This window comes from Vollenhovia emeryi, unplaced genomic scaffold (assembly GCF_000949405.1).
Source record: "Vollenhovia emeryi isolate VEMERY1.0 unplaced genomic scaffold, V.emery_V1.0 DF939131.1, whole genome shotgun sequence".
NCBI classification, from domain to species: Eukaryota; Metazoa; Arthropoda; class Insecta; order Hymenoptera; family Formicidae; genus Vollenhovia; species Vollenhovia emeryi.
In genome coordinates, this window is record NW_011967235.1 from 1862692 (window position 1) to 1889712 (window position 27021).

The window sequence follows — 27021 nt, forward strand, 5'->3', positions numbered from 1 at the left end:
TAGTAGTTTCATTTATGCTAGTGCCTAATTTTATGGAGTGTCTTATGGTAAAAGACTGACGCAAGAGTGCTCGAGCAGTCAATTTGAGAATCGTCTCACACAAACACAAACACGCGCGCGCGCGCACGCACGTACGCACACGAAAGTGATTTCTCTGTCACAATTCGCTCAGACTTGTTCGAGCTCTTGCTCGAGACTAGGAATTCCGTTGGCCCAAGGCCCAACGAAGGGCGCTATATATCCCACAGTGGCGTAGATTCGAGTCGTTATCCCTCGCGGGGGGAATCATTGTCCCGAGGGAGATCGAACAAATCGAACGAACACTTTTTTTCATCCTCACAAACGTGTCTCAACTTAATATTTTCCTAATATATGAATCCTAATCCTAATATATCATACTTGGACAAGTAGCCTCGCTCATATATTACAAGTATCGTGAAAATAATATTTCACTCTTCACGCGCGTTGTCACAGCTGTGTTCTTAAAAAATCATGTTACAAACACAACACTAGTGATACATCGTTATAGGGACTAAAACACGCTGAAGACTAATAGCGAATTCGGTTGCTTGCACTAGTGCGCACTGCACTGAGAAAAATTTTCATCGGATAAACCAATTAAATAGTATGTCCGATGGTTAATTTTTCCGATTACGTTTTCCGATTAAATTATGGATATATCCGATGAAATTTATCCGATGAAATGCAATTACCGATGAAATTTGATTGAAAAACCGATCAAATTTTTCATCGGATATACAATTTAATCGGATATATCCGTTTGTTATCATGTAATTGGATTATCCGATTATATTTAATCGGACATTTTTCTCAGTGTGAGTACACGCTAAGGCTTGTTTACAGGTAATTCTTATATTTAACTTCGTTAAATACACGTTGAAAAAGTGTTAACTAAAAAAATTATCCGTGCAGCAGATGCTTTACAGATCATTTCACTGGCTAAGAAATATTTCAACACTGAGAAAAATTTTCATCGGATAAACCAATTAAATAGTATGTTCGATGGTTAATTTTTCCGACTACTTTTTCCGATTAAATTATGGATATATCCGATGAAATTTATCCGATGAAATGCAATTACCGATGAAATTTGATTGAAAAACCGATCAAATTTTTCATCGGATATACAATTTAATCGGACATATCCGTTTGTTATCATGTAATTGGATTATCCGATTATATTTAATCGGACATTTTTCTCAGTGAAGAGATATCTAAGACGAGACTTTAATATAAGAATTGATTGTAAACAAACCCTAGTGTGCACTCAGCGCGCACTAGTTGAGGCAACCGAATTCGCTAGAAGTATAGTCGAAACGTCCGTAGGTCATTAGCAACTCACAGATACAAGAAATGCATTACCATTCATGTCATCGTTATAAGTTAGGTAACCGAGCCGAAGAAAAATTGTATAATGCTAAATATTGTAATTTAAGAGGATGTTGGAGCGATTTGATTTACCGACAGTCTCATACAGTTTTTGCGTTTGTAAATCTTATTATTGGCTTTTATGTACAAAATAATACCAGAGCGGTGTGTGGACTGCGCAGTAGAACATTTTCATATAAAAAAACATTGAGGTTTGAAGTCTAATTCGTATCGCACTATGTCTTTGAAATTGTCAAACTATGCATCGGGGTTCAGCCGTCACTCCAGCATCCCCTCAAGTTGCTTTAACTTTCATAACTGAATATTTAAAATGTTTAATTGACAACTAATCGCTCATATTATTGGCCTTATTCCTTGGTATTTGACAAAAGGACGAACTTGTGTTTTTAGTTTACTCATTACTAATATATTAAAATCGTTATACGATGACGCTTCGTTTTAGATAACGTCCAATAAATAAGAGCAAAGGTCCTTGCCGCAAGGTTCTGCGAGATAAACGCGCGCGCCAGAATAATGCACTCGTTCATCTAATTTCGACGATTAACGCACATCTAGATAACACTCGGGAAAATACTTGTCTCGTTTGAAAATCGGAGGCAAGGAGGTGCCGCTCAATCGTCCGGGTCTTTCGCTTCGCGGTAGCTACGCCACTGCCCGGAGATCGTACAGATTAGCTCGACCGTGTAAACGCCATCCAGCGCGACTGAATAATCTAAGGTGCGTCTCGGCTACACGTGTTCGCCGTTTACAACTCCCAAGGACGCCCAAATTCTGTCTCTGTGCGCCGTATTACGCCCGACGAATGCCGATTGGCAGATTATTATCGACACAATTCCTCTCTTTCGGCCACTTAAACCTCCGACCTGGGTCGTGCCCAAGTTTTTAATCGCAATTTCGAATACTGGAACCAGTCCAGAACCTATTACTCGTTTACCATCTATTATTTCGGAAGAGAAGCCATCGGAACGACCGTGCACTACAGGAGGACAAAGGGATAGCGTCTGGAATAGACGTTGTTTCTTTATCCCCGCGATACGTCGCTGTGTTATATCAAAATAAAAAATATATTAATTATAAAATTATTGTATAATATATTATTACATGAATAACACAACATTATTTGAAGTAGTCTTTTTTTCCTACTTTAATCTCCTAAAGTTAGTCGCATAGAGATAAAACAGAAAGCGAGATAAGGCTTTGCTTTCGAATTTACATTGATATAAATAAAAGATTCTCATTACGCACACGTGCACGCTTGAAATGGATGAGAACACGCCGATACATAGCCGATGCCACACAAATAAATATGATAATAATGCCCCAGTACAGTTTGCGAATTACCCAACGACACGAGCAAACAAATTAATCAGCAGGAAGCGGACATCTTTCTCTCTCCATTGTTGAGCCGAGTCACGCGAGTGATCTGTGCTTCGGGGACGTATCTTACCGATATCGGGCGCGGACTCTCAAGGTCGTTCGGATAAAATCCGATAATTTAATTCGAGCGATTTGGCCGGTCGATTTTCAGAGCTGAATAACTCCCTACTCTCTCCCCCTGTCTCTTTCGTGAAACGGCTGGACGCCATAGCTGTCGTCTCGAGGAACGTATCTCAACGCGAAGAAAGATACCGCGAATGTACAGGGTGATCCCTAACCTCGTGTCCAAATCACTCTTTCGTGATATATTCTTCAAGCTAAAGTATCCGAACTAAGATCTCCAGTTTCGTAATTCAATCGAAAATAAGAGGAGCCTGTACTTGTTAAAAAAAAGAGAGAGAGAAAGAGAAAGAATTCGTCATTAAGAATTAAGGGCAGAACTTCTCTGGGACAAGGATAAAAAAGAAAGAGGCGGAAGCCGAGGAGGGTGAAAAAATAAACTCAGCTGGAAGGCACGAGAACTGGAGACTGGAGGGCCGGGAAAAGGAGGGGGCGACGGAGGGGAGGAGCGAGGTCGCGAACAAAGGAAACTTCGCGAGTTCGATGCCCCTTTCTTATCAGTAAATGGCACTGTTATAGTCAAGGCAGCGGGGGCGGACGCCTCATTGGTCGCCGTCGAGGTCGACGTCATCGTATCGATTGCCGGTCTGCCACGTGACAGCCAGACGCTTCTCTCTCCCGTGCTCGCCGTTCTCTCGCGCCGTCCTCGTCGCGCTTCGAGACATCTGTGTCCCACTGGCCGATTCGAGGCCGAGGCACACAAAGAATCTCGTCTCCTCGTCCAGAAGCGGGAAGCGCGCGAGCAGTGCCGATTTAGCCGCGAAATTGCGACGAGTCGAGACCACGCGTTCGAGTAACCGATTGTTACGTAATCGCGAACAAAATGGCATTCGCGCAAAAACTCCGCGGGACAAAATCGGCAGAGACTCCCATCCGGATTTCGGGCGACCGTAGATAGTAAAAAAAAACACGCGTGCAATCGAAGCGTCGATAAGTCTCGCATTTATCTGCGCCCGTCGCAGTATTACGTAACGATTCGCTCCGCGGGGCTTAATTTCGCGTTGTGCCGCGAGTTAATTTAACTCGATAACAAGTATAAATGTAACGCGCGATGCGCCCGCGCGTGTGCGTGCGACGCATTGGGAGTTTCTCCGGGACGTAAGAAAGCGCCAGAGTCGGACGGGGGGCCTTCTGCGTCCGCTACCTCGAATTCTTCCCAATCTGTTTATACGGAGTACCGTTAACTCGACTCCTAATAACAGCCGCGAATTTCTATTAATACTACCAAATTTATTCAACGCGTTTCGTACACGCCGTGGTTCCTCCCCGTTCGCGGCGTATCCCCAAATTTCTCGCGCGAACCGCCGACGCGGACGTTGGTCCACGCGATCGATAAACGGGACTTTATCGCGGTGATAGCAAAATTTATCGCGACGAGTTCGCCCACCAGTCGAAAAAAAAAAAGGGGGGAACGAAAACTCGCACCCGGTTTTGAGCCGTTCGCGTTCGAGGAAGGAACCCTCGTCTTTCATTCAGCATAGGTCTTTTACGTCGCAGTTGTGACGGCAAGAAGGGAAAAGAAAGAAGGGGGAAGTAGGGACGAATCTGTTCGGGGAGAGGAAGGGGGTGGAGGCTACACGAAGGAGAGCGAAGGCGGCCTATGACCGGACATAAACAACGCTGGAAACCAGAACTCGCATCTCCAAAACCGGTTCCAACGCCTGGAAAACAATTTTACGACGTCGAGAGGACTGGAAGAAAGGGGACGAGAGAAAGAGGAGAGGAGGAGAAAGGAGAAAAGGAGCGGCGGCAGGGCGAGAGCGTCGTTTATTTCCGCCTTAAGGGAGGGTCTTCCAAGGACGAGCGGAGGAATATGCGTAGATTAAGAAACACAAGTCTCCCCGAATGTGTAAAACTCGGCGGAAAACGTGCACAAGTTTGCCCTCCCCCCTCGCCTTGTGAGTAACAGCGCGAAAGGTTCCATTACGCGCGAGGCGTAAAACGCATTAGACAAAAGCGTTCAGGGGGACAAAGAGGAATGCGCGACGTCCGACGATGCTCCGTCAACGGTGAGATTGTTTCGTTCCTCAAGCGGGAGCATCGACCACCAACCCCGCGTTGACAATCGAGGTCTTTCGAGCCCCGCGCGACGCGGGAAAGGGAATTTCAGGAGGATGCTGCCGTGTATACGCGCATATCTTCGACGGAGACAGAAGCGGCGGGTTGAGAGAAGGGAGAAAAAGAGGGAAGATTCTCTCGAGAGCCGCGTTCATTCCAAGGGGGTGACCACTTGATGTAATCGTGGAACAGTGTCTCCGAAATTATTATGAAATCCTTACAAAATCCCCGTGTAATCGTTTCGTCTTAATTTTCAAGTTTCTTCACTCGTTAGACAATAAACATTAATTTCAACATTCTCTCGGCTTGTTTTCATTCTCTAAAAAAATTGTATTGCGTTGCGAGCTCCACCGTTGGACTTCTATAACTGTGTGAGAGGGAGGAAAAAATCGCGTGCACGATGATAGATGTGCAGTTGGTAATTGCTAAGTTCTCTCTTTTTATGATGCGACATCATATCGTATTCTAGTAGCGGCCGTCATAACACACAATAATATGTTGACACGATGGGTTTTTTCACCTTTTTCACTTTCGATCGTCGTTGAAAAGGACCACGTGAGTTGGTCGAAACGTTTGACATTGTTGATTTTCAAATAAATAATATAACAATGGATACGTTTAATCGACCCTTTCTGGCTATTATTTAATATATTTAATAAAATTACAAGGTGTACTGTGCGACGTTTCGACCCCTGGTCCTTTTCAAGCACAATTCTAAAATTAAACATTCGGAGTTACAAAATTATATTACGTGTCTTTGCGATTGTAAATATAAAATTCAAAGATTAAGACATAATTGTATGAAATATTGTGCAAGACGTAATATAGTAAAATTAATGTATAACATAAAACCTTACAAATTATAAAAAGTAATATAAAAAATATAAAATTTGATGTATAAAGCGGAGACAAATATCATATTTCACGAACAATAAGATATGTGGATAACGTAGGTGAATCCTAGCACCAGTCGCTTACCTTAAATAATATAAATTTGTTATACCCGCATCTAACATCTAGCGTCTGGCTCTTATTGCCCCCTACATTGCGTTCTTTTAATTAATGTTTGATACATAGAGCCTTAAAAAGTTACTGTTTTACTACGTAAAAGAAATGTACTTCTTTCAGTGAATATCCAAATATAGTTCACCGAGGGGTTGGTCACTGGCGGTTATAGTGAACGAAAATCACCCTTAAATTACCTCAGATTACTCAAGATTGCCTAATACTACCTCAAATTAATCCAGATAATCCAATACTATCTCATATTACATAAGATTACCTTAGAATATGTAAAATTACCCCAAATATATTGGATTACTCAAGATTTGGATTGCCGATGAATTATCTAGCCCTCGTACAAAGAATACCTCGGTGACCAACCCCTTGTAGTTCACACCTATAAGCGCGTATTCTTTTCATAATAAGACTGAAGCAGTTGCTGTTGGGACAACAGCGAGTTGAAACGTTGATACACCTTTGCGCGCAAATTTAGGACAATAAACAAAAAAATACAAATACCAAATTACTTTTCGTTAAGACCACGGTTAGACTAGTGGGAGAAAAAGTGGGAAGCAAGGAAACACGCGACCGAATACTACAATCTTAACTGAAATTACAAGCAAGCACTTCTTAGTAAAATAAGAAAGATATATTTTGAGGAAGTCTCACAGCTCTTTGAGGTTTAACAACGTTACATATTTTTAAACGTGCATATAAGAAAATTACTTGCAATTAGACGAAATCGTGTGGATCGGAGGGACAACATTTTAGCTAGTGGTTACCCCCTAGGTTCTCTGGTATCCCGGCGAGAGAATGGGAGCCGCCGCTGACAGACGTGATACTCGTCAGACGCGTGTCGAAGGACACGGCGGAGGAGAGGAAGAGAGCGCCGGAATCGGAGAAAGCGTAGGAGGGGGGGGGGGCGAGGGGAGGGAAATCGAACGCGCGATAAAAATAGACGAGAGCCGCGTCTTGATATCGCGCGCGAGGGCGGCCGCTTAATTCCGCCCTCCGCCGGCGGAAAAGGCGGACCGCGGAAATACGCCGGACGTGCGCGCACTTCCAATTTCTTCGGAAAAATTAAACCGGCGACCGTTCGATCGCGCGACTGGCAAGCGAAGGGAATCGTTAGAAGTGCGAAGGTAAACGACACACGTCGGTTGTCCGTAATGGCGAGGCTGCGCACAGTCGTTAGGGAGCTAAGTAGTCGGGTTATTTTTCCTTCCCCCCCCCTTTTTGTAATAGGGCTTTTGCGAGGGCTGGTCGTATCGACGTCACTTATGCCCGTTTCTACCGTGTGGATTACCTTTGATCTCGGTTCAACTCACTTGTTACCTGTTTCTAGTTTCAGGAATTGGAAAGAGATGAGAAAGCTCGGCTGAACAGGGATTGAAATTAATCTGCATCGATAGAAAGGGACATTGAAGAGACCGGGCGGTTACATAATTAGCACGAAACTAACGAGCTGAATCGACGACAATGCCGCATCGCAGCCGTATCTTCTGGGCAAACGACGACGAGTCGAGCACCTTGAATCGAGAGTTTCGCTTTATGCGTTAATAAAGACGACAGTGCGCGAAAAGTGCGGACGATCGAAACGCGCTGGACGTGTTACATCAGCGGCGAGTAAATCTTGGGTCCCTCCCCGCTTTCTTACTGTCCGCCTGTCTTCGATCGGACGAGGGAGAGAACGAAATGTGTCGAGATGGGATCGAAAAAGGTGGACCTCAATAGCGCCGCCTTTTCACGAGAGGCGTTTCAAGCGCGTATCTAGAGACGCGTCCTGAAGAAAGCGTCCGAAATTCGAGAAATTAAAACCGTTAACTCGTGAATTATATATACATCACATTCTTTTCTCCCCTATCTCATCAATTTATAGAATTTATCTCGTGCATTTACAGATAAATCAAACAGGTATCTTTTTACTGTGTTCACATTTCGTCGATTTTTTTATCTCAATCTTCAAGATACAGGAATTTATAAGGGGAGGCTGGAGTGACGGCTGAACTCCGACGGGATAATCAAAAATTTCAAAGACATAATACGATACGAATTAGACTTCAAACCTCCATGTTTTTTATATGGAAATGTTCTACTGTGCAGTCCACACACCGCTCTGGTATTATTTTGTAGGTATATAAAAGTCAACAATAAGATTTACAAACGCAAAAACTGTACGCGACTCTGTCGGTAAATCAAACCACTCCAGCATCCCCCTTAGGCGAAAAAATAACATGGTGAGCAGGCTTTGTAATAAATTTCAATGAAGTTAATTTCACTGAAAACAATTTGGATTTTTTTTTTAGTGAAACTAGTTCGAGCCGGTCTCCCCTCGGAGAGGATCGTTATGTTCGTCGTGGATTCGAAGAATTTTACGATTAAAAATGATCGCACGTGATCGAGCCACGAACGTTCTATTGTGGGACGCGCGCTCAGGGACGGGCACGCTTGTTAATTCGATGTTGTGACTCGGGTTGACGAAAGAGAGATGAAGCTGACGCAAGATCGAGAATACTACATCGAAAATACTGTCTCGCCTGTTCACTCCTACGGAGGGGCAAGTTATGCGAAAACACAGCTGCTTTCCGAAAGCCGCGCAATAGCGGCTCGCAATTTTCGCGGCGTGCCTGACGGCGGCCGTAAAAATAGACAAGGATGAATATTCACGCCGACTTTGTTTACGAGGAATCTTAGGGACTCGTAGAAAACAGTTTAAATCCGTAGCTCCGAACGAGCGCTAATTTAATAGCCGTAAACTAGCGGGACTATTCTTACGCACGCCAATAATTTAATCATCGCACGCGGGACCGACGACAAAGCGGCCGTGCAAAACAACCGGCGGAAGATTTGTACGCGCGCGACGATCGCGGGACCTCGGGAAATTACGTATATGGAGAAAATAATAGAGAAGAGAATGAATTCTCCACCAAACAGATTTCGCTCGAAGGGCAATAAATTTATGGTGGAATCGACCGATGGTGCCTATTAATTTAACGGAAACCCCACTATCCTATATTAGGAGCCCGTCTCATACTAGGGGACTATCCTCTACACGTTGAGGGGAACAGACGTTAGGTTCGCGTGTTTTTCAGTTTCGCAAGTTACGTAATCGCTGGTATCGAAGGGGGCTGTCGATTTCTTTTATTATAAGTCGGAGTTCAAAGCTCGCGAGAAAAAATACGGCTATTACGCGAGCGCGAGATTAAATTAGACGATACCTGACTTGTCACCTGATTACCAAAATCGTCGCGACTGCTTATCAGCCGCGGCACGTGGCGGAGCGAAAATCGAACGACGATTTAACACCGCGACGATACGAGCGCGAGGCGAGACGCTTTCTCATTCGGGCAAAATTAATCTTGTACAAATTAATCGTGTCCGCGTACCATTTGCCCAGTGGACTGGAATTATCGAGGTTGGCGAGCGAGCGAGACGGGGAGAAAAAGGAAAGAGAGGCATTTGAACTTTATTGGGGCACAGCGTGCAAATATTCTCCCTGTGTACCTGCGCTTATATCGTTATCGACTACGCTTCGCGCGAGGCACGTTGTAAGAAACGTTATGAGAGTCGTGCATTGGAACCGGGGACTATTTTGGATCTCGAAACAGAGGTGTGTTGTTAAATTTGTAGCGTTAAATTTGCTCAATCGTTATAATTTTCGTGTGTGATAAAATTTATTATTTTAACACGAATTGTAGTTAAAAACAACCCACATCTTTTGTTCAGTCTCTATTATGTTTCCTTTAAACTCCATTGTTTAACTAAATTGACGATTACAGGTCAAATTTAACGCCACAAATTTGACTTAATTAACAAAGAGAGAGACACGTGTGTAAATATGTGGCAACGGTAGGAATCTCATGTTTTTCAGGAAATCGTAAGACTGTATCCCCCACTCACCGTCGCGGCGATCGCTCTTCCCCTAACACACGCCAAGTTCCGACGACAGCACTTGGCACACGCCGTCCGCCGCTTCTTCGAACAATTATCGCATATTACGCAAGAACGAAATTAATCGCTCGCAGCAGAGAGAAAAAAAAATGTCCGCGTATCGCTATTCAATTTCACATTCGACCTCCCGCCGGCGAAATCGCGAAACCGACTGCTCCGCGCGTCGAAGATCGGTCCCGTTAAATAAGAGGAAACCAGGCGTTTCTAGGAAAGCAAGAGGACGGTCCGCGCGAAGACGCGGTTATCTCGCCGCGAGATCGGCGGGCGATTAATCAGGTGAGGCGGGCAAGAGAGAGAGAGAGAATGCGAGAGGAACGCGGAGGAAAAGGGAGGGGAGAGCGAGTAAAACAAACGCGTACATCACTCGATGCATTACTGCATATACAATCTAGCATATCAAATGCATTGATATGCTAGACTGTATATGGACATTTAAAAATATGTGATATTGTCAAGTCTCAAAGAGCTGTCAAGTTTCCTCGAAGCATTGTATCTCTTGGCTTGTCTAATCACTACCTGCTCGCAGAGGTCGGTGACCTTATATATTAATTTGATGGGGGGGGGAAGAGGGTCAATGCGAGCCCCCCAAACGCAGGTATTCGTACGGAAATATCCAATGTGAAACTTTTTATTGAATTTATTAATCAATCTACTAACGTTTCGACCCATTTTCGGGTCACCCTCAGTGAGACTATAGAGACAAATATGTTCGACGCCTTAAATACAATACTGTCATCGAGAGTTATCACCCGACATGTTCACATAATTCGCCAAATGGTGAACGCCATAAAGAGAGAGCGAGAAATCTCAATTTAACATACCGAGACTGAAAGAGGACGATCACGATGGGCAGTAAACAACTGAAATCTCATATTAAATAGCGCATTTGAATCCTTGTGACATTTATTACGTTTATCCCGTTTCCCGTTAAGATCTACTTTTTCCATAAAATAGTAAAATTATATTAACCTTCGAAGTGCTTTTGCGAGCGATCGGCCCAGTAAACACCAAGTAATAGTTGCATCGACATTATAATTTCCTACTTAATGTAAATGTAATATAACATGGATGTTATGTTACACTTATCTTGCAGAGTAAGAAATTATAATATGTAACTGTTACTTGGCGTTTACTGGGACGTTAAAAAGTACAACTTTAACATGTTTAAAAACCAATGGATAAAAGGGCTGAAAGCCTTGACTAGGTGTTAGCGTCGCAATAGTAAAAGTTTAGTTCTTAAAACATAAAAATTACAAACGTTTCGGTCTTCCTTTAGACCGTCCTCAGTGTCTACGAAGAAAACGAAATAAAAGAAAATAATTCAAATATAACAGTCAAAAGTTAAAACTCCCTCGCAACGCAATACATAAGAAAGATACAAAAGGTAAGCCGTATTCGGATTTATTACGACTGCAAATGGAAAGATGATCGTTTCGTCGAGATATAAGGTTTGCCGTTATAGAGCTGGTAACAAATATCGACCAGTGTTTCGACGAGTTATCATTTAACATGTTTCCTCTTTCTTTTATCTCGTCGGCGTCGAGGTTCGAAATATCACGTACTGATAGATAAAACTGCATCTACCTAAATTTCTATTTCTACTTTTCGTCGGTTTATGCAGGAGCCACCATAAATTCCGAGGCCCGCCGACCATCCGGCGACGCTGAACGAGATCACGCGACCCCGGGCCTGGCGTCTCTGTCTGTCGTCAACGTGGCCTCTTTTTTTTCTCTCGCGCTCGCGCCGGCCGGCCGGCCGGCCTCCTCCGTCACGTTATTGTACTCTATTTTTGCCGATGAGCCGCGAGTTGAGGTCTCGGTAACTTTTCGACTGCGTGCGCGCACGTGCGAGGAGAAAGACGAGACGTGTCGGGCGCGCGTCAACGATACTCCTGTCGATCTCTCTCTCTCTCTCTCTCCTCTCTCTTCTCTGACCGGAGGAGAGAAACGACCGTATCTCACCCCGAGGAAGAATCACCCCGGAACGAGATTTATACCGGAATTAATGTCACGCGGGAATTTTTATCGCTCATTTCCAGCCGGAAAGTAGCGTTCGCGGGGCGGCATCTCCGGTATTCGCTGTCTCGTTTAGATTTAAATGTATGTACGCACGTGAGGCATTGATATTTATCGAATTCCGACGCGCCGCCGTCAAGAGTCCAAGAGCGAGAACGAGCGAGAGCGGCGACAGGGGGGTAAAGATCCTCGAAACAGAGAGAGGAGTAACGAGGTCGATTACGAGCGGGGGCGATTAACGCCGATCAACCGGCGTCGTAAACCGGCGCGAGGGGCAAGACCTTTTTTTTTTTGAAGGTTCTCCCTCTACGGAAACGCCGTGGACTACACCGCGAGGGGGCAAGATCGGTGATTCGGCCGCATGACGAAACGGCGTGGCGTCTTTTGTAAGACGGGCAATAGTTTTATCACGCCCGCGCGCGTTTATCCTAGTTTCAAAGGCACTCGCGACAATTACAGATACGCGTATCGGCGCGTACATAAACCGTTCTGTGCAAATATTTGCGGTAACGCGTGCGCGCGAAACTCGCGAAACGCGGGGGCTTTGTCGTCGCCGCGTGGAAACGCGTTTATCAGCGGGTGACAAAGCGATACGGCTCGCCCGCGCGGAAAGTTCCCGAGGAGCCTCGAAATCTCGGCGGACTCGGAAAAAGGGACGGTCCTGCCGCCGCGCGCCGGGAACTTTCCACTTGTTGCGACCGCGCGAGCTCTCCGCGCGGCGCGCTCGGGACGCGTGAGCGTGGCTCGCTCCGATTTTCGGAGTTGGACGCGGACGAGGCCCGCGGCGAGCTGTCGTCGCGCGACGGACGCTCTCGCTCGTCCGCCAGGTGACACACAGCGGCCGCGCGCCGGGTCGATACGTCGTTGCCCGACCTCGCGCACCGAGCGGAAAGTTCCCTCCCTCGAAAAAGACGCGCGGGGAGGAGAGCGAAGGGAAGAGGCGAAAGAGGAAGAAATCGGAAGAAAGACTTACGTCATTCGGCCCGATGTGACCAATGCTGCCCATAGTGGCGGTCGTATCTGCCGCCGCCGGCTGCGGCTCGTCCTCGCCGGCGATGGGAATCTTGAAGGCCTTTCGATCGACGCACCGGCGAGAAGGCAATCGCCACGCGGGCACACCCCCGGTACTAACGAGCGCGTTTCCTACGATCGGCGGCTCCCTATCTATCCTTCCGCCCGGGCGAGTCGCCGCGGCGGACACCGAGAGAGGCCCCGGCGCAGTCGAGAGCGAACAATTATCACCGGCGACTCGGCGGGCCGGCCGCGGCGCGACACGTCCGTCGGTTGTCACTGCAGGTACCGTGTGCGAGGCGTAACGTAGCGCGGCTACGACCAGTCATAATATATCACAAAGCGGGCGGCCCTGGGCTTCTCCCGGAAACTCTCGGAGAGACAAGTGTAACGGGCGCGCGAGCGAGCGAGCGAGCGGGAGCGAGACCGAGACACGAGGACCCCGGGACCGGTCTCGGGGAGAGGACGCGAGAGAATCGGGTTACGCGGGTGAGAGCGTTGCGGGCGCGAGCGCGAGACGATCCAGTACGGACGAGAACCGGTTGCTAACTGAACTGACGCCACCGAGCGATGCCGAGCGGCGGCCGCGATCATCTGGCCGGCTGCCGGGCGTCGCGCCGGGAGGGCCGGGAGGGCCGGGAGGGCCGGGGGGCGGCCGGCGCGGGAGGGAGGGGGAGAAACGCGAGGACGGCAGATCGCGGCTCGACGCACGCGGGGTGGGGATGGTGGGGGAAACGCACGCCGGTTTTGCGCGGCTGCCATTGGTCGGCGGCAGGGCTGTAAACGCGAGCCCGCGAGTCCCCCGTCGATCTGCCGTCGAAAGACGGGGTCACACGTTTTGTTTTTTTTCGGGGCGACCTCACGGCAGATTATGTGAGAGAAAAAAAAACACTGTCCCCCTCACGTTTCTTACGACGCCTCGACGTCCCCCCTTGCCGCTTTCTCTTTAATTAATATGCACCGGGACGCCCCGATGAATGCTGCTTGAAATTTACCGAAGTCAACGGCACACGATACTATTTTTTTTCCCCACCGGATTGCTCGCGACAGCCAATCGGGATTCGGCCTCGCGTCACCAGATCTCAAACTCTGCGTCCCTATTGGCTCCCGCGAGCAATCCAGTAGGGAAAATTGCACCGTGTGCCGTTGGCTTCGGCCGCTCTTTCCTAGTTCTCTTTCTCTCCCTTTTTTCGCTCGCTCGTTCGCTCGTTCTCCCGAGGCAAAATTAGGAAGAGATCAATTGAACCTCGGCAACTTCGAATGACATTTATCATCTGAGATTACAGCGTGGCGATAAATGATTTCGTTTCCATTTTATATCCCGACCTTCTCCACCTTCTTCCTCGCGTCGACTACGCACGAAATGAGCAATTTCTTCCGTCGATTGCGTCATCGAGTCTTAAATAACCGCGTTTTGGGGGCTTCCGCCTCACCTTACCGAGAGACTCGTGATCAAACTTTCGGAGTCTGCATCTCCTTAGAGCAACAATCTCTCCGCGAGGAATCTAAACTTACAAAACGCTTATGTATGTACATACATTCCGCCCGTAGATGCGCGGTCGGCAGATACACCCCTGCACGCAGGCGGCCGGCCTGATCAGCTGATGCCCTAGCAACAGTGGTACTAACCGCGCTAAATATATCAGTTGCATCTGGTTATCGGCACAAAGCGAGCTCGTAACAACGACAATGACGAGAAAGAGAAAAAGAGAAAGAGAGAGAGGGGGGGGGGGTGGAGGGTACTGCTGCGAGCGATAACTATAATTTCGTCATACGATTAAACGTATAATCACCAATGACGTGTACGGCTACGTACCGATTTAAGGGTCGAGATACGAGGGACGACACTTTCTCGCCCGATAAGTCGCCCGTACGATTTCCCGAACGTCACTGCAGCCGCGTTAGAAAGAGTCCCGGCAAATCGTACCGTTTACGAAAAACCTGACATAAAAATGAGTTGACGTGCGCGCTAAAAAAAACTCGCTGGATCTATCAATAATTTATGCAACGATAAAATCGGCTACGGGACAATTTCGACAATGCTGCGATAAAAATTGTAACATCCTTTCTCTTCAAAAGACTGAAATCGCGGAAAGGAGATCCTAGCGCGGGTTTGAGGGAGAATCAAAGCGTTGTCGCTCGACGAGCCAAATATTATTCGATCTTGCGGCCTAAAGAGAGCGAACGAACACGGGTATTGTACACTTGTCCCGTCTTGCTGAAATGAACCTACCGATACGTTGTATTTGTACCAACGTACGCGATGCGTTTTATATTACCTTAACACGCGATAACTTTATTATATCAAAATAGTCGATTACGCTCTCGTAAATACCTCCTCTCCTCGAAGAAGTCACAAGTGTAATCTGACCTGAATAACTCTCGTAAAAGTAATTTCTGGATTGTTGATAAGTTATCTCGCACCACCGAACCTGCAACTCGCGAGCGTCACCCAAATGAAACACGTATATTCAACATATTCGGTCGTCACATTTCTGATATTTTCAAACTGTGCGATGATTAACGTTGCCCGGGCTCGTCCGCGGTGATAATGTATTATTATTATTATTAACGTATTACACCGTTCCGCTAGGAGCAAGGAAAAAATAATAAACGACGCGACTACCGTTTTGGCTGAACGGATAAAAAATCAGATCCACTTCTTAACCGGGAAGGGAGGCAGAGCAAAAGTCGGGAGATAAATGAACGCGCCTGAAGTCTTCCTCTAGAAGTAGATCCTGAAATTCAATTAAGTAAAGGAAACGTATCATGTGACATAACAGTTTCGTGCGTCGTAAATGTTGAGGTCAATGAAACCGCGTCCCTTTGCGCGGATTGGGGGATCGCGGACGAAATGGCACCACCATATCCGAGACCTCCGATTCCTTTCTTCCTTTGTCTCCCAAGGATACTGCAAAATGAAGGCACCGAGGGACCGACCCTTCATTTCCGCGAGAGCCCTTTAACGAGTCTTTGTTACGCGCACGGAACGTCGTCGCGCGAAACAGAGCGGGCGTATATATATATGTATATATATATATGCGAGAGAGGAGAGAAGAGGAGAGGAGAGAAAAACGTAAAATACGTTCATAATCCGTGCCGTGAACCACCGCGCAGAGATTATTCGCTCGGCGCGTATTTGTTACATGCAAAACGTCACGGAGCGGCGTGCGCAATATTAAATCACGTCCGCGATTCGATTGCCGCGATCAGCGATTTTACTCTCGAATAATTCCGATAAGTGGCTGCAAACATTGCGTATAGCTTTCATCGGCTCGTCGCGAAAACGAACGCCCGGACGCGAGGAGCGCGCGTCACGCAGATTCGATAAGGAGCCAGGAGGGACGACTGCTAGGAAAAGGCGTCCCGGGTTAATGCATTAATTATCGGCGATAACCTCGGATTTTCGCGGAACTAACGGGGCGGCTGCGCGACTCGGTTACTTCCTTCTCTGGGATCGGATATCTCGTTAGACGTCAATCGGCGGGGCGGACAGGAAGCTCGGCGATGTCGCGTATTGTGCGCGTGAAACGCAATCGGAGCCGACTTTTTCCACTTTCGGACGAAACAACGTGACGATAACAGTTCCTTCGACCTGTCCGCGGCGAAGCAGGTACCGATCTTGGGGAAAATCGTGTCTCGTGCGCTGGCGCGGATTGGCAGGCTAGATTATTGGATAGATAGACAGATAGATTAGCCCGGCGAAAGAAGGCAGCGTTCCGCGAATTCAGTTCCTCGCGGTCAGAGCTATACGCAGTCGAGTCGAGGCTGTCGGAGCTTCAATCCCCACACGGAATTTTCTCTTAAAATTTATCCTGTAAATCATGTATGTAGTCGTGGAACAACGCGGCATTTCCCAGAATTTTATGCGAGTTTTTTGAAATTTTACTAGTAAAATGTATGGTAAAATGTCAAAAAACTCTCATAAAATTCTTGGAAATGTCGCGTTGTTCCGCGATTACGTGACTTTCAGGATGAATTTTCAGAGGAAATTCTCTCCGCGCAGGTACGAGAGAAGGGAGGCAATTTTCGAGTGAAAATATACCAGCTCGAATGTTAATAGATTTTGATTTAAACACTGTACACCCATATAAACTGACATACAGAGGGACACGAACTTAATTATAAACTACAATAACGTGTCCAATTTATGGCGGACGAATTAATGGTTCTTCTATTTCTCTCACTTTCTACTTTCCTCTCTAATCGCATTCTCCGAATAGTACCGCACTTGCTCAACGTACGCGAAATGTGCGTACGCTGAAGCATCCGTTCGAATTCGTGGTAAGAATTCCGCTCGGCGGTAATCACGATGAGGCACCAGCATTCAGGCGAATGATATTTTAGTCGAGTTCCGTGTGAACTCCCGTCAATCGCAATTTCCGCGAAGGCAAGGAACTCCCCCCCCCCCCCCTCTCTCTCTCTCTCTCTCTTTCTCTCTCTCCGACGCCGTGAGGTTTCTATTATTTTGTATTCCCGGGAGAAGGCGGACGCACTTTTGGCCGAGGTTAGTATTGGAAGCGCGAGGGGTCAACGCTCGGGAAAGCGCCTCTCATTACGGCACTGCCATACGATATTGCCAGGCCCGTCGCTTGAATATCCCTGTTCTCCACGTAGTCCTGGCGCGCTTACTCCACGTACATATGTCCATCTCATTCTGCTTCGCCTCCTCTCACCCTTTCTTTACCTCTCTCTCTCTCTCTCTCTCTCTCTGTCCTTATCGCGCTCGAATGACCGATCGTCTCTCCCGCTTCCTCGAGTGCTCGATCATTTCGCCTCTGTGCACTTACGACAATGAGTTTCGTTTTTCTCGGTCGCCCTCCAGCCGTTTTCCCCGCTCGACTTCATCCCTTACGAATGGCAGAGGCCCCGAGATCCGAAAGAGGTCCGCCTTCGTCTCCGTTTCTCTCTTGATTTCCGTTGTTGTTCTGGTTTACGGCATTTATTAGATACAATGCCGGCGGGTATCGCGCTTAACGAAATTGTCTTCGTTGCCTTACGTCATCGCGCGGGACCCACGACGATTCGGGGAGCAGCGGGACTGATTAAAGCTATCGTGTTTTCTTCTTATTTCCACCCGGTGCTCTTACAGCGTCATTCTTCAGCACTTCCTTCCGCAAGGCAAAACGCATGGCATTCGTAGAAGCTAGTAAATATTAATGCGATCGTATCCACTCGCGGAGAGATAAACGGACGGATCTGCCTCCGTGCAACAATACGACAAAGAGAGCTGGAAAATATCACCTGTCCGCTATCGGGTGTAGCAACGGTTTACCAGTACTCGCACCCAACGTACCAAATGATCAATACCTCCGAAAAAAAAGACGACCCACCTTCCTTCGTGTCAACTGTCAGTCTGTCGTCGCTATCCTCTCAGGCTGTCATAACACCGCTCTATATCGGTTTATCCCGCTGGGCTTGCCTTCCTTCTAAGCTCGGCACAATCGATTCTTATTATCTCCTGCATTCACCTTTTTCATCCTCTTCTCTCTCTCTCTCTCTCTCTCTCTCGCTTCATTAGTTTGCCGTAACCGCCTTTCTACCTTCATATCCTCCTCCGATATATTCTGCCTTCCGCACTAAATCCACCTCGATTTCTTTCTGTCTCCCCTCTCTCTCTTACTCTTTTACATACGCAACGTTCCGTTATAACGGAGCCTGGAGCAATTCTCGCCGTTCGGCGTACATACACGACGATTAGCCGCTACGAAACCATCGGAAAGTTTCGTCTACCGCAATTTGCGATGACTAATAACCGGTTCCACGCTCGAGTGACGAAAATTGCTTTTACCTTGCGCGACGCTCACCGTCGACGGAAGACGCTCGCTCGGTCTGTTGGTCAGTAGGCTCGTCCGTAAACCTACATTTCGCCAAGGATATCGAGTGTCCTCTATCTAAGAAACTTCGGGCCCCCTGGGGGTAATTATCGCCTCCAATAATATATAATTAAAGATAGCTGCCGATAGGTAATTAATAAGCTGAAAAGATCCAACGATAAAAGGCTTATTTGTCCAGAAAAAAATACTCGTATCACCGCGGTCCAAGGCTGTTCACGCAACGTCCCGCATTCTTCAGAACTCACTGGAGCGCGCCGTGTTTGTTTTCAGCGAATGAATCACGAGCGGGTCGTGGAATTGCCAATTTTGGACGCGCCGAGCATTTCCAGTAGAATTAACGTCAAAACAGATAATTCAGACACAAAGGACCACCTTACGGAAAGGTGCGTTTTTTTTTGTGGGTATCGGCGCATACGCATTCAAATCGTGCGTTTTATTTTCGTTATTAGCGCGATAAGTTGTGTGCTGTAGCGCCCAGCTATTTTTCATCACGAGCCGATATCTCGCGATGTGCCGTCAGATGTCGAAAAAGCTCTGAGGTCAGTCAACAAATAACTACTGAATCACGATATGATAATATAAAATGATTCTGCGTTGCCAAACCGCGAGAAAGTTATATAAGATTCGTCTCTAACACACAAAAAAAAACCAATAGCTGCGTTCAGCATTGCAAATCCGAGGCGTCGGAGCGCTCTTTCTCCCTTTCTGTCTCACTCGTCTCTCTCGCTCGCCCGAATGCAAACGAGCACTTCGGCGCCTCGGATTGGCACACGGCAAAAAAAAGTATGTAAAATTGCATACATAATAAGTGTAGCGATTGCGCTATTAATAACGGAAATATATTAATTTATGTACTTTTACAAAAACATTTTTTTATTACTCTTTGATGCGTAAACACTGGTTTATACATGATGAAAAATTACAAAAAATTGTAAAATTTACATAATTAAGCAAGCAATTTACTTGTTATATAAGGTAATAATTTTATCTACAAGGTGTAAATTCACTGACGCATGGTAATGTACACCTTTAATAGATGGTCCCAATATTACCCACCGTAATAATTGTAATTTTACATGTAATTTTTACACAGTGCAGTGTCGTACGCAGCTATTGATAATAAGGCCCGGTTTCGCTAATGTCGCTTAACATTAATCTCACGATCAGAATGAATTAGAACGAACGAATTAGCTCAATTCATTCTTCGTCTCTTTCTAAGGGGACAGTTAGAAACATCAGAGTCAATAATACTAACAGCGCTTAATAACAATAATTTCCTGTTAAATGGGAAAAAAACCGTGTATTTTATAATTAGAAAAAAAAGGCTTCATTAAGCAGCTATTTTAAAATAAGCTTTACGTCAAACGAGCGTGATAAGACGCGCGCGCATACTCGCGTGAAATTATGGGATTACATAAATTAAATGTACACCGCGCATAAAAACAAAGCATAAAACGCGGCTCTCTGAGAGTCAGTGGCCAGCGCAATATTATGTATAGTTATGCAAGAAGCTCGCGCTGGTGCGAGAGTATTTTTGCGATTCGCGCGAATGTGTCGGTATCAAGAGTGTGACTCACTTGTCGCGATGCAGTCCGCATGGTCGCGCGGTCGCGAACGTAGTAGTGCGACTGTCTATATCTCTATCCCTCGGTGTGTCCTTGCGCGTAATCTTCCGCTAAAAGGCACCGATATAAATTGTTTAAGAACGTTTAGCGGCTATGAGTCACGTCGCTCCGCGCTGCAAAACTTTGCGTAACAATGCCAGCGCGTCTGCTCCCGATCGCTAAGCGACGTTCAAGACCGCTTTGCATACGGCCACTCGCGCAGATGTTCTTAAATAGGATCTTGGACATGATTTTTTTATGATGAAATACCGCAAATTCTCGCCGCAAGAAACTTACGAGTCGCTCGAACAATATATTGTTGAACGTTACGTACAGCGTCGTAAAAAGTGAGAAAGAGAGAGACGCAGATTTAGCGTTTGTGTGTATTTTAAACCAGATAACAGCTTCGAGTATAATAGCGAGGCGCGAACGTATCCACGGCGAAAATATGGAAATATCTCGACCGGAATGACATTATTTAAAAGGCTTTTTTCAAGATCGCGCCAAGCACGTTGCTGAGGCCACGAACTGCAACTTCTTCTCTTAGTTTGTATGTAAATTCAGACCTGGAGATAATGTCTTTGAAAAAGCTTCCAATGCATACATGTGTACGGCAATTTTAAGATGTTAGCTGTGTTGGCGAGGGGGAAATAAAGTCGCGTAAAAACAAGAAATATTTCTCTGTTATCCTTAAGAGCCTTGACCAATCCAAAGCCCGCAATGTTTTTGTCTCCGACGTATCTTTATGCTCTTTATCCTCCCGATAAACTCGCTAAAATAAAACCGTACGTTGCGGCAATATTTTTTATTGGATAAGAAAATATACGAAACGGATCGATCTCCATCAAAGCGGGCTCGTAAAAACCATCGAGCATAAAAGCTCCCTAAAATCGTTCATCCCCAGCACAGTAGGTTGCGTAATTTTTACGACGCCTACTTGGCCGAGGAGCTTACATTGTTGGGGAGCCTCGGGTAAATCGATACACAAACTATTCCTTCCTTTGTTTGTCGGGCGACCGCGGAATCTTTCGTTCGAATTAGGATCGGCAAGTCCCGGGGTGTCTTGTTTACGCTACGAAACAGACAAATCTTCTCTCCATTCATGCTGAATGAACGCTTTTCATTAGCGACCTGAATACGCAGTAAGAGAGGAATCTAAATAAATTATTAATAGATATGAGGCAAATTTGTCTTTATCGAGCGGACAATTTCTTCGATGTAATGCTGCGATATAAATTGGAGTGGACGCGAAACGATTGCGCTAGATTACGTTGGATCCTATTAATATATAAAAAAAAACATTAAGCAAGCATGCATTTGTCTCTGTAATCTGAATTATTCAACGGCCACTCGAGCGATTTGCATTTTATCGAAACACGTGATATGGGTCAAGCACGATATCACTTCATATCGCGTCTTTTGTCTCGATGTCAATCAAGATATTTCGGAAATTCCGCATCGCGTCGCGCGTTGTTGTCAAATAGATAAATTATGTGAAAATATTATGTACCGCGTAAAATAATACGTATGGAAGTGTACACGGACCGGCGAATCATTTATCAGGGGAGAAAACGGGAGTCGAATGTACGGGGAATAACATTGAGTGAAATTGGAAGAAACCTACGGATCGGCACGGCAATTGTTTTAATACTGCCATTTACGTGACGCACGTGACATGATAGAGCGCTTATTTCGCAGATTAAGGGACCTTCGCAATTTGGGAACCGCTGTCGCGGCGTCAAGCGTGTACATGACAGACACGTGGCGGGGACACGCGCGCGAGGGAAAGCAATGCTGCAGAAGAGAGCCCGCGCGGCCATTTCGGGCTTTTCCGGAAGAAGTCAGGGAGGGAGGGACGAGTAGGGACGGCCCGGCGCAATTTTCGACGTTGCCGTCGGAAAACGCCGGTCGGGTTCGTCTCTTTGTTACGGCCCGCAATAACGTCACGCTACGCCGAGAGCCCGTAGACTCACGGCCCGGCTATTTACTGGAATCGTAAAAACGCGAACAAAGGTTCGTTAGCGCTAGGTCTGCTGTCTCCTTTTACGTGTTTTACGTAAGGGGGCGGGACAGCGTAGGGGGGAGGGTGGCATCGTGAGCGAGGGCGACCGGGGGGCAAGCGGATCTTCGCGTTTTCATGCGACGCGAGATTTCGGAGTGAAAAGGGAAAATCCGAGGGGTAAATCGCTGAGGGCATTACTGGGCATTTTTGGTTATTAATTTGGGCATTAAGCCTTGCTAAGGCATAAAAATAAAATAAAGTCGACGACACGCGATACTATTTTTCCTACCGGATTGCTTACGAGAGCCAATCAGGATTCAGCCTTAAGTCATCGGATTTAAAACTCTGCATTCTTATTGGCTCTCGCGAGCAATCCAGTAGGAAAAATAGTATCGTGTGCCGTTGGCTTTGGCCTTAAGTCACCTGATTTAAAACTCTGGATCTTTATTCTGCCGTGTTAACTTAGAAAGCAATATCTCCCAAATTGTTAGTTTCGGAAAAACCGCGCATTAAGTTCTTATTGCTAGGCCACCACGAAAAAATGCGGAGATACTGCAACGCGTATGTATAAGATATTTTATGTTAATCTAGTGCTCTCACTGCTTTCTAGCCTTGTAGGACGGATATTTTTTCGAGAAACGTAGAAAGTGAGTTAACTACAATGGCCACAAAATGGAGATGCTTTTTAGGTTAGGACGGCAGTATTGGCTCTCGCAAGCAACCCAGTAGGAAAAATGGTACTGTGTGCCGTTTTACCGGGCTTTAGATAAAGTAATGCTCGCTGGGCATTAGTAGGCATTGGTGTACATGATTTTGATCAGCGGTTTACTTCTCGGGAAAATCCGAATGAGTCGTTTCTACCTTCTCTTTTTATTTATCGGGAGAAAGAGGACCCGCTGAACCCCGTAATGAGCGCGCCGCTCCGCTTCCTCCCGTTCGGCGTGGAAGAACGAGCGGTATCGATAACCAGATCGACCGATCGAATCGCGAGTTAAACTCGCGTGTTCTTCGGGCGGGAAATTTATATACTCGAGAGCTTCCCGTGAGGAAAAAGATATCTGGATTCGGTTAAGTTATCGACATAATCCGCGGACAATTGGCGGAACGTAGAAATCTCCCGGGGAAGAAAATCAATACCGGGTGAATCATTCTCAAATATACGGCAAATATACAAATCTCGTGCGTCTGACTATGCGGCGCTATCGCGGCAGCGATCGGTTTTTATAGTCCAAGAAGCCGAGTCGCGCACGTTTGCACGACAATCTTTATTTCTCCGCTAATAACGGAGCCCTATTCTCGTTCCCATTTGAGACAATGGATGCTTATTTTGCGGGCTGTCACGTTCGCAAAAGGAGGATCGGGGAAACCACGGGTTCGGAAAAAAAAATACAAAGCGATTACAACATTTCCCGTAAAAACACAATCCAACGTCCGCGAAAGCGTAAAATTGCCAAAATCGGCGCTCCTCGTGAATTCGTCGGACGCAACGATTGAAATAAAGGAAACGTGAAAAAAAAAAGGAAAGTTCAAACCAGCTTACCGCTTGCAACGACGTAAAGAGCAAGCTCGTTGCATCAATTTTACGCCGCGATGCATGGTTAGCTGCAGGTGCAACGATCTGACGCGTATTACTCGTCTGATTCACCCATGACTAATGCAAAAAGAAGAGGCGATAAGTCCATTAAACGGACAGAGACAATAGAGTCGTGCTTACACACGCTACTTACGCTCGAGTTTTCTTTTTTACGGCCAATATTTTCAGTGTCGCTAAAGCAACGCGCGCCTTATCAATTCGAGAGCGTCGGATTTATTGTATTCCTCCCCCCCCCCCCCGCGTTATTTTACGGCTTTCAGAATGCAGGGAGACGGGTCTGGAGTAAAACGGCCTCGGGGTGAATCGAACGACGATCTAGTCGCAGAACGTAGAGACCCTGTAATCAGAGGCTGGCCACAAGAGTTCGTCAAATTCCCGCGAGTGAGAGAGAAACATATGGGCTATCTTCTGCGATTCGACGATCGCGGGAATTTTACGAACTCCGAGGGAGAAGCCGCTGACCAAAATCTTGTATACCAATGCCCACCAATGCCGGGTGGGCATTACTTTATCTTACTATCTTATTTTATCTCATTTACCTTGTTTGATCTTATTTTATCTTTATAATGCCCCAGCAAGGCCTAAATGCCCAAAAAATGCCCAGTAATGCCGCAAATCTGTGTACACACAATGCCCTCAGCGGTTTCCCCCTCGACGAACTCTTACGGCCAGTCTCTCTGATCGCAGGGTCTCTAGCGGAACGAAGGCCGCAGTGCCCGTCACCGGCGCCGCGGTCAAAAGTGCTAAACGATGGATTCTCCGCAGTTCGCGAGACGCGAGGCATTGTTCGGAGAAAGTGTAACATTGCGTGCCACTCCGCACTGAAGATCCCGCGAGCCTTCCGCTCTCTTACACCAAGGGGGCGTAGCTCAGATGGTAGAGCGCTCGCTTAGCATGCGAGAGGTACCGGGATCGATACCCGGCGCCTCCAAAACTCCTTTTGCCGACTGGAAAAAGCAAAGTAAGAAACGCACAAAAGGCACGGAGAAAAATCCCTATCGCGCGTGAGGCGACACTCTTTTTTTTCCCTTCTTCTTTTCGTATCACGTTGCACGAGCAGTTTAAAAGGTTTTCGGATAACGAGAGGGGGAATAATTGGCCGCAATTTTTTATATCGTCGTAACGAAGACGATAACCCGATCGCTCGCGAATGGCACAATTCGAATTTCCTGCAACGCGCAGGAGTGGTGTGCAGCGCGCGAGAGGTACCGTAGCGCAAAGAGAGAAGGAGAGGGCGGGAGGGAGAGAGAGACAGTGAGATCCAGTAACGGTACAATATAATTCCACGAGATTGCGGGCATCGCCGACCGCAGTGCAGGTCCGCGCGATCCACGGATGCGATTCCCTCCGGCGAACTTTTACAACAATGCATACGCCGGCCAGATAAAGCGGGGAGATATCCGTGTCAATTCGATGCGCCGGGATGCCGATCGTTTTCACTCGCGCTCTGCGAAAACGTCCGACAACATCTCTCGCGCGTCGGGCGTATATACTACGTATTATCGCCGTATCTCTATTGACGACAGAAAGTCGAGGATGGACGTCAAAAATAAACGCGCTTCTTGCTGCACGCTCACGCGCGCGAGACAAAAAGCGTTATCACCTCTCGATATTTCGCTCCATCATCCACGTCGTGCGACACCTCTCTGCTTATCGCGCTCGTAAAATTATCATAATTAACAATTCCGGAAAGCTGAAATGAAAGCTAAGGTGACGCGGAGCGACACTGGGAAAAAGAACGAGCATATTCCTGGGAATTGCCCAAGTTTTGCGATTACAATTAACTTTTGGAGCATGATGCGAAAAAGATGACGCGACAATATAAATCGCCGTTCAACGTGACATTTAGTTTTACAGCTCTCTTTGCCGGCGGACTCCGAGGCGTACGTGACGGCGGTCACCGTGTCGTTGCATAATGTTGCCAGAATCGCAAGCAGGGCTTTGTCACGGTGTTTACGAGCAGGCGCGGCGGTCGGGCCCGCGCAAAAGTCGTCGACGAGATCCGCGATCGTCCCGATTGCATCGACGTCTCAATACGCGCGGGATATCCCGATCGAAGATAAATTTTTCAGCGCAGTCGCGGTCTAAGGCCGGCCTCTTAAATAACTGCTTGCATAACGTTTACGCCCGCACACCTTCGCGAGGTGCTAGCGGGTATCTATAATCTGTTTACGAACGTATCGTCTGCCGGCGGTTTAATTGCTGCACTTCGGCACCGATAATGAGCCGCGGTATTGTTGTAACACCTGATAATATAATTTGCAGACGAGCGCGAAGAGGGCAGGGCCGGAGCAGCCGTCTGTGCAGCGTTGCTCCGCCATGCAACTGTGCAAACTCCGCGCGAATCTACGACCGCTCGCTTTATGCACGTATCCCTCCGCCGTAAATTATCCGACATTTTCAGAATTTTTACGTGCACGCTTACGTCCGAGAGCAATTAGAAATCGAGAAATTCCTCCGCGATTGTTGAAAACTGATTTATCTACTAACGAAATGTAATTAAACCTTACATCTCTCCTAAGTTCGTAATTTCGCGGCTTCGTTGCATTTCAGCGATTGTATTTCGAATTCCTTGTGAAATAATAGCGGAAAAATATAAGTTCCTTTATTTATATTTGTACCACGCGGTTCCGAAATTTATTTCAGTACGAATAACTTTATTCTGCTTTCATATTAATTACAATTGAAATATTATTCGTACGTAGGTATCCTTTTGCGCAACAAAAAAAGATCGTTGTTAAATGCATTTATGAAATGTTTCGTACGGAGAACATATTACGTTGCACCGACTTGTTAAAAACACGTTTACTGCAATGTTGCAATAATCCAGGCGGCTAAATATGCGTTGCAGCGAAAAAAGAAATAATCGCCCCGAAATTAAGTGGAAAACACGATAAGAAGGCAGTTTGGTCGTAGGCCAGGGCTCGGGTGACGCAAATCGGACGAACCGCAAGATGCTCGAAAAAACAGGGTGTAGCGCGATATAATGTTGCAACTTTAGGACTCGATATCCGCAAAGTGACGCCAGGTTAAAATCAAC

The 27021-nt window shown here is 46.6% G+C and overlaps 1 protein-coding gene and 1 non-coding gene across 3 annotated transcripts in view; one reads left to right on the forward strand and one right to left on the reverse strand.

Moving 5' to 3' along the window:
• Window positions 1-27021, reverse strand: part of LOC105568156 (sestrin homolog) — a 193659-nt gene that overhangs the window by 38595 nt on the left and 128043 nt on the right. The window contains exon 1 of one of the 2 annotated variants that reach the window (XM_012023586.1): window positions 12907-13523. The exons of the other annotated variant lie outside the window; for it this stretch is intronic. Within the exon in view, the coding sequence (XP_011878976.1) occupies window positions 12907-12939 (33 nt within the window). The 5' untranslated portion in view covers window positions 12940-13523. Of the gene's footprint in view, window positions 1-12906; window positions 13524-27021 lie in introns of those variants that run through there. 2 annotated transcript variants of the gene reach the window in all.
• Window positions 24840-24912, forward strand: Trnaa-agc. Its single transcript has one exon. It is a non-coding gene; the product is annotated as a tRNA-Ala (tRNA).